The sequence below is a fragment of the Trichechus manatus genome, unplaced genomic scaffold (assembly GCF_000243295.1).
Source record: "Trichechus manatus latirostris isolate Lorelei unplaced genomic scaffold, TriManLat1.0 scaffold00087, whole genome shotgun sequence".
Taxonomy (NCBI): Eukaryota; Metazoa; Chordata; class Mammalia; order Sirenia; family Trichechidae; genus Trichechus; species Trichechus manatus.
Genome location: NW_004444023.1, coordinates 719,849 through 728,241, shown reverse-complemented (window position 1 = coordinate 728,241; position 8,393 = coordinate 719,849). Strand labels below are relative to the sequence as shown.

At 56.7% G+C, this 8,393-nt stretch overlaps 1 protein-coding gene across 1 annotated transcript in view; it reads left to right on the top strand.

Annotated features, from left to right (window-relative positions):
- DMWD (DM1 locus, WD repeat containing) overlaps positions 1-7,110 on the top strand; it is a 7,873-nt gene extending 763 nt beyond the window's left edge. Inside the window, exons 3-6 of the mRNA XM_023736189.1 lie at positions 11-142; positions 1,628-1,810; positions 4,296-5,573; positions 6,815-7,110. Of these exons, the coding sequence (XP_023591957.1) occupies positions 11-142; positions 1,628-1,810; positions 4,296-5,573; positions 6,815-6,862 (1,641 nt within the window). The 3' untranslated portion in view covers positions 6,863-7,110. The remainder of the gene's footprint in view (positions 1-10; positions 143-1,627; positions 1,811-4,295; positions 5,574-6,814) is intronic.
- The last annotated feature ends 1,283 nt before the right edge of the window (positions 7,111-8,393 follow it).

The following is an 8,393-nucleotide window of genomic DNA, read 5'->3' as shown; positions in this document are numbered from 1 at the left end:
GCTCGGAGAGCCCGACGGCGCCGGGTCCGGGGAGCCGCCCGCCACGCCCGCGGGGCTCGGCGCGGGGGGAGACCGTGTCTGCTTCAACTTGGGCCGCGAGCTTTATTTCTACCCGGGTTGCTGCCGCCGCGGGAGCCAACGGGTGAGCGGCCCTCATCGTGGGGCCCTGGGTATTGAGAGGATGGGGGTCCCTGAGGTGACCCTGGCGGGTTCCCGAATTGGTATCGGTCCCGAAGATGGGCGTCCTATATGTGATGGACATCTTGGGGGGATAGGATTCTCGGAGGTGATGGAAGCTTCTAAACGGTAATGGGAGGCGCCGGGGGTGCTGGCATCCTGGAGATGATGGATAATCTTCAGGTGATGTTGGGGGCCCTCGGGTTACGCGTGGGGATTCTGGGGTGGTGAGCATTCTGGAGGTGACGGTGAATCTGAGATGATGTGGGATATCTGCAGTTCTGGGGTGCAGGCATTCTGCAGATGATGGGGAATCTGAGATGGTTGCAGGCTCAGAAGTGATGGAGAACCCAGAGGTCTGGAGGTGATGTGGGGGAGGATCTTGGGACTTGGGGAGCCCAGAGGTGAGGGGAATTCTGGAAGTGATAGGGGAGGCTTAGCAGTAATAGGGATCCAGAAGGTGAATAGAATCCTAAAGGTAGTTGGGATTCAGGAGGTATTGAGGGTCCTGGAGGAAATGAGACTCTCTAAGCTGAGGCGAGAATTGGAGGTGATGACGCCCTTGTAGGGGAAATCCTCGGGTGTGATGGTCATCTCTGAAGTGATGTAGGTCCCAGAGGGGATGAGGCCCCTGGAATTGAGAAGGAGGTTCCCAGAAGTGATGGGGATGCCCCAGTTGATGAGAGTCCAGAGGTGATAAACCAAAATGAAGCAAACCCATTACCGTCAAGTCAATTCCAGCTCATAGTGACCCTATAGGACAGAGGAGAATGGCCCCTTAGGGTTTCCAAAGAGCAGCTGGTGGATTCAAACTGCCAGCCTTTTAGTTAGCAGCTGAACGCTTAACCACTGTGCCACCAGGGCTCCCTAGAAGTGATAAAGGTTCCTCAAATTGGAGGGATGTTGAGGTTTAATGGGTCCCTGAACTGTGATGGCGGGCTGGGGGGTGGGGGGATCCTGAGGTTTAGGGACTCCAAGGGGAAGGGGATCCTGGGATGTTGGGCTTTAGAGTCCTGGTTGACCCCTAGGTTTTGGGGGCCTGGAATATTGTGGTGCTAGGGCCCAAGCACCTAACAACAACAAGGGCCCAAGGGAGTTGCTGAGAGTACAGAGCAGGACTCGAAGGAAGTGGGAGCTCAGGGACAGTGTAGACTCCGGAAACGGATACTCTGAGCAAGGGTGTCCCTGAGGTTGCAGTGGACCCAACTTTGAGGAGACACTGTGGCCACATGGGGGAGGGTCCTTCCTGTGTGGTTTTTCTCTGAACTCTGTGATTTGGGGCCCCCTTCCTGTCTGTGGTTGTCCCCCCCCTCCACACTCACCCATCTACGTACCCACTTCCCTCAGGGATTTAACCTTGTTTCCTCTTTGTGGTTTTCTCCAACCTTAACACCCTCTTCCTTCTTCTCAGTGGTTTAAGCCATTAACCCCTTTTCTCCCATCACTCAAGTCCATTGACCTCAACAAGCCAATTGACAAGCGGATCTATAAGGGCACCCAGCCCACCTGCCACGACTTCAACCAGTTCACTGCTGCCACGGAGACCATCTCTCTGCTGGTGGGGTTCTCGGCTGGCCAGGTGCAGTATCTGGATCTTATCAAGAAGGACACCAGCAAGCTATTCAATGAGGAGGTGATTGTGGGTCCCCAGGGCCCAGAACTGCTCCCTTTTCCCATTCTCCTACACACATGCACACATATACCGTGTTTGCCACGGGACTGCATTTGGCTGAGAGGGCAGGATGAGGAGAGATGAGGCATGGACTGACAGATATGTGAGGTGGGGTAATAGACAGCAGCTAGTGTGATAATGGCTAACAATAATGACAGCTGTGCCTACTGCGCCCGGGCCCTGTGCTAACTCTGAGTTCTCATCAACTGATGGGTAAGGAATTGTGATGTCCATTTTGTAGATTAGAGAGCTGAGGCTAGTAAATGGTTGGGACTTGTGTGATTCCAGAACAATTGCTCTTCAAATTCTATGCTCTGTGGCCTTTGGGTTCAAATCCCTGCTACGCCATTTATTGGCTGTTCCTCTCAGCCTCAGTTGTCCTCCTCTGCAAAATGATGATTCTCTTTCCTACCTCACAGGATTGTTGTTGTAAACTTGTACATGGGGTATGCTCAGTCCTGGGCCGACTTGGCCCAAGGGGAAATGTCAGTGAATGATCTTATTGCTGGACTCCATGGCAGGGACTGTGCTCGGCCTGTGTCTCTTTCTCTCTGGTCCAGAGGCAGTGTTCTGGAAGTATTCTCAGAATGAGTGAATGACTGAAGGGAGTGTATATATTAAAAATGCATGAGCTCATCCATTCAAAAAATACTTATTGAGCGTTCATTCTGTGCCAGACATTGCTCTAAGCAATGGGGACATCACATCACAGTGGGCAAAGTAGATAAAAATCCCTGCCTCCATGGAGTTTTCATTCTCACTGGGAGCACAAACACTTGTCAAATAAGTTTATTATATGTCAGAAGGTTGTTTAAGTGCCAGGGAGAAAAATACAGCAGGGAAAAGACATTGCCGTCGAGTTGATTCTGACTCGTAGTGACCCTATAGAACAGAGTAGGACTGCCCCATAAGGGTTCCAAGGAGCGGCTGGTGGATTTGAACTGCTGACCTTTTGGTTAGCAGCCGACCTCATAACCACTGCGCTACCAGGGCTCCAAGGGTAGGAAGTCCTTAGAAACCAAAAAAAAAAAAAACCCCGTTGCCATCAAGTTGATTCCGACTGATAGCAACCCTATAGGACACAGTAGATCTGCCCCATAGGGTTTCTAAGGCTGTAAATCTTATGGAAGCAAACTGCCACATTTTTCTCCTGCGGAGTGGCTGGTGGGTTCAAACCGCCGACTTCGGTTGTCATCTGGCGCTTTAACCACTGCGCAACCAGGGCTCCTTTGGGAAGAAGTGCTTGGCAAATTTTAAATGGGATGGTCAGGAAAGATCTCACTAGGAGGTGACATTGAAACACAGACCTGAAGGAGGTGAGGAAAGTTATCTTTCGAAAGAAAGCGAGGAGAGGGAGCAGCTAGTACAAACGCCCCAAAGGAGGGCAACAGAAAGGCTAGGTGGCTAGGGCAGAGTTGAGGGGAAGTGGGGTGGTGAAGAGGGCCAGGTCACGCAGGGTCTGGAAGGCCGTGGAAAGAACTGGCTTTTACTCCTAGAGAGACGGAAGCCTCTGGAGCAGCCTTTCTCAACCCAGGTTCCTCTTCTGAACCCTAGAGCACAGGAATGATTTGCGTGACGATTTCCTCAGTTCTCCCAAGGATGAGAGGCAACCAAGAACGTTCTAGATCCTGAGAAAAAAATTAATTCATTACATACAGTGATGCCTGAGAGTGTTAGGGCTTTCTTTCTCTCTGGAACCCTAGTTGAGAAAGGCTGCAGTGGCATCTACTGACTTACATTTTAACAGGCTCCCTGGCGAATAGTCCACAGGCATGGAGACAGAGAGGCCAGCTGGAGGCCATGGCAGGAACCCAGGAGCAGACTGATGGTGGTTGGAGTGAGGGTGTGAGAAAGGTCAGACTCTGGGTACAGTTTGAAGTTCGAGCCCACAGGATTTGTTGATTTGTTAAAGGATTAGATGCAAGTTGTGAGGAAAAGAGAAGCAAAAATGCCTAGAAGTTTTCTGGTCTCCGCAGCTGGAAGGATGGAGTTGTCATTCATTCATTCATTCAGGAAGTATTTTTGAGACACCTCCTGCGTGTACCGTTCTATGTGCCGGGGAGAGAACAGTGAACCAAACAAAGACCCTTACTCTGTGGAGCTGACATTCTATGACATTTCTTGCCTTAAGCCTGGCGTGGTAGAGATGGTGGAAAGGGTTAGACAGCTAGCAGACAGTAATCTGGAAGGTAGGGTGGTCCCCTTTCCAAGGAAGGGACATCGAGGCTCCACAGAGCTCCCTGTGGCCACCTCATAGTCAGCCCATACTTCCATGTGTGATGTCTGTCTGTCTTCCCTCAGTTTGGGAACTTCTCTCTGAGGAGGGCCTGGGCCGGGCATGTCACCAGCTGTGTGAGCTGGACCAGGTCTGAGGGCCTTATTGGGGATACCAGGTCTGCCAGGGGCTTATTGCTTCCTCCCAACCCCCACCCTGTCTCCCTGGCAGCGGCTGATCGACAAGACCAAGGTGACCTACCTGAAGTGGCTGCCAGAGTCAGAGAGCCTCTTCCTGGCGTCGCATGCCAGTGGCCACCTGTACCTGTACAACGTCAGCCACCCGTGCGCCTCAGCCCCACCCCAGTACAGCCTGCTAAAGCAGGGTGAGGGCTTCGCCGTCTACGCTGCCAAGAGCAAGGCGCCTCGCAACCCGCTGGCCAAATGGGCAGTGGGCGAGGGGCCGCTCAACGAATTTGCCTTCTCACCTGACGGCCGGCACCTGGCCTGCGTCAGCCAGGACGGCTGCCTGCGTGTCTTCCACTTCGACTCCATGCTCCTGCGTGGGCTCATGAAGAGCTACTTTGGGGGCCTGCTCTGCGTGTGCTGGAGCCCGGATGGGCGCTACGTGGTGACAGGTGGTGAAGACGACCTGGTCACCGTGTGGTCCTTCACCGAGGGCCGTGTGGTGGCCCGTGGCCATGGCCACAAGTCCTGGGTCAATGCCGTGGCCTTCGACCCCTACACCACACGGGCTGAGGAGGCGGCAACAGCAGCCAGTGGTGACGGGGACCGGAGTGGCGAGGAGGAGGTGGAGGAGGAGCCAGAGGCTTCAGGCACAAGCTTGGGCGGGGGTGCCCCGCTCTCCCCGCTGCCCAAGGCAGGCTCCATCACTTACCGCTTCGGCTCGGCTGGCCAGGACACGCAGTTCTGCCTGTGGGACCTCACTGAAGATGTGCTTTACCCACACCCGCCCCTGGCCCGTACCCGCACCCTCCCCGGCACCCCTGGCACCACGCCGCCAGCCGCCAGCAGCTCACGGGGCAGCGAACCTGGCCCAGGCCTCCTGCCCCGCTCTCTTTCCCGCTCCAACAGCCTCCCACACCCAGCAGGTGGCGGCAAGGCAGGCAGCCCCAGCACAGCGGCCGAGCCAGGCACCCCGTTCAGCATTGGCCGTTTTGCCACGCTCACGCTGCAGGAGCGGCGGGACCGGGGGGCCGAGAAGGAGCACAAGCGCTATCACAGCTTGGGCAACATCAGCCGCGGTGGTAGTGGGGGCAGCGGCAGCGGGGACAAGCCTAGTGGCCCTGCCCCCCGCAGCCGGCTGGACCCAGCCAAGGTGCTGGGCACCGCGCTGTGCCCGCGCATCCACGAGGTGCCGCTGCTGGAGCCACTGGTGTGCAAGAAGATTGCCCAGGAGCGCCTGACAGTACTCCTCTTCCTGGAGGACTGCATCGTCACCGCCTGCCAGGAGGGCCTCATTTGCACCTGGGCCCGGCCAGGCAAGGCGGTGAGTCCCCTACTGGCCCCCCAGAGCCCGGCATGCAGAGGTGACGTGGGCTGAGGGCTTTGTCCGTGTCGCAGATTGTAGCCCTACAGGATGAGGAAAAGCCAGCCTCTCCGATCTTAAGAGTGATGGCTTCTAGAACCCAGTGGCATCAGTCAGCAGAGAGCGAGTTGGGTAGAAGGGGCAGCAGGGAGTGGTGGGGACTGTAGGCGGCTAGAGAGCCCTGTCTGAAGGCAAGTCAGTTGGCATCAGGCAGGATCATGGCCCAGTCTGGCCAGGTCTCTCCGCTTGTCGCACAAAGCAGAAAATACTGCAGGCCAAACAAGATGTATCTGTGAGCAAGCCCAAACCTGTGGGCCCAGCTCTCAGCCAGGGTCTTGGATGCTTAGCCTTCGAGCCTGTGGCTGAAGGCACGGCTGTAGGAGCCTAGGGCCCCATCCAGCACTTCTCGTGGTGTGACCTCAGCAAGCCACCCCCCTCTGACCTCTGTCCCACTACCTGGAGCAGAGAGCCTTTAAGATGGGCAGCAAGTGGATGTGCCCCCTCCCAAGGTGGCTGTAGGGTTCAGGAACCTCACGGATGGAGAAGCCCTGGGCCTGGCACCCTGCGAAGTCAGGAGCTGTGATCTCAGGAGGCTCAGCTCCTGGGGGTTTGGGCTCAGCTGTCCAGACCATCACATCTTGGGGCCCCAGCCTTGTTCCTTGGAAGAGTGGTTTTGGAATCCTAGAGGCCTGGGTCCTTAGAACCTGAGAGCAGTCTCAGAGCCTCCGAGGCAAGGGTGTTGGGTTCTGGGGAACTGGCAAGCCCTGAAGGAGACCCCTCTATCTCCCTAGTTCACAGACGAGGAAACCGAGGCCCAGACAGGGGAAGGAAGTTGGCCCAGGTCACCCAGCAAGTCAGTGGTAGAGGTAGGACTGTCCCTTCCAGACTCTTGGGACCCCTCCCAAGTCAGAAGGACACCCCAGCTTCCCCCTTTTCTTCGTACGTCTCCCCACCTTGCCCCCTCTGCTCAGGATCACCCGAGGACTTTAATTATTGTCTAAAAGTGCTGACTTCAGGCCAGGGAAGCTAGCTGAGATGTGAGTGTCAAGCCTAGAGCAGCAGCCTTAGTCTGAGGGTTGGGGGTGGAATATGGGGCAAGGCCAGGGTGGCAGCAGTGGGGGACTCTGAGCTGGCCCCTTCCTGGGGACTGACAGAGCCCAAGTGGTCTCTAACCCCTCCTGTCTCCCCCTCATCTCCCCCAGGGCATCTCCTCCCAGCCCGGCAACTCCCCCAGTGGCACAGTGGTGTGAGCCGTGGACGGCGGGCAGGGTCCCTACCCCATGTCCCCAGTCTCCTAGCCGTAACCTCCCTGCTGACCTCACCGATCAACGTATTAACAAGACTAACCATGACGGATGGACTGCTTCGGTCCCCCGCTCTGCACAAATTCAGGGGGCAGGGGGTCCCCCAGACTGGCCCAGACATGGGGGATACAGTAGCCCATGTGGCCTCAGCCTTGCCCCTACCCACTGCCAAGTATAATGATCCCTTCCTCTGAGACATCAGTGTTACCTACATCCCTGTCCCCAGCATGTGACTGGTCACTCCTGGGGAGAAGTCCCCACCCACTTGAGCCCCAGCTGTCCGTGGCGTGCCCCTGCAGCCCCATGGGCAGGGCAGGGCGTGGCTGTCCCATTCCAGGCCCCCACCGTCCCTTGCTGTTGTCTGTACTTTCTGAAGAGTGTTAAATTATGGACGCCTCTCGGGGCCTTCCCTGTCCCCCAGGACCTCTTATTTATACTAAAGCTCCCGTTTTCAAAGCCCCAGGCCCAGTGTGTGTCTGTTCCCTTCCATGGAGGTGAGGAGGGAGTGTGTGTGTGTGCTTCTGCTGCCCTTCTAGAATCTATCCGCTCTAACCAAGAATGAGCCCAGGTCCTGCCCCCGCCCCCCGTCTCCTCCCGCCCCTTTGTAATAGCAGGAAAACCTGAAGCCTTTAGGAGGGGGAACTTGCCCCCAGCATCCAGCTGCCAGGTCAGCAGCTGGCCTGCCCTGAGCAGGCCCCCTCCATCCACTGTCTCAGAGGGCAGAGGGCAGCCAGGATCCCCTCTCGAGAGTCCTTGTTGAGAGTTTTCAAAGTTAAATGCCCGACTCCAAATGAACTATTACAGCTAAAAGGGTGCCTGTCCACATGGGGTTCCCCCAGGCAGCTCCTGAAGTGCTTCTGGGGGGGGGGAGCCTGCACTAAGGGTCTCTCTCAGCTGCACGGAGGACCAGTCTTTGGCCCCTAGTATCTTAGCTGGGTCTGCTGGGGCCAAGCTTCTCTCTGCAGAACTGTCCACCCCTGGAAAGAAGAACATGAAATCCCTCCTGGCTGGCTGGCTGCAGCCTGAGGGGCGGTGTCTTCCCGCTCCACCCGCCACCCCCCGAAATGTCTCTGTTTCTAATCCCAGCCTGGTCAGGAATGTGGCTGCCCGGCCAGCCTCCAAGGAGCTATTTTGGGGTCTCCTTTGCCTGGGGGGCCTGCCTCCACCGCTTGCCTCTCCCAGGCTTTGACCCACAGGTCACCCCTGGTCCTGGCTCCTGAGGGCCTCCCTTCCTGATTCTCCCCTCACCATCCATTCCCCACTTCCTGCCAAAAAAGAAAAAGTCAGTGTAAAGCAGAGGGCTGGAGGGCTAAATTTAACTGTCCCAAAGTCAGAATCCATGGCTGAGTCACCAGAGAAGCTGCTCTGGCCTCCCGGCCCCCCTTCCCAGGCCCCAACCCCTTTCTCCTCCCCTTCACCCTGGGGCTGGGGGGCGCCTGGATCACTCAGCCTCAACTGGCCCCCTGTAGGGAATGGA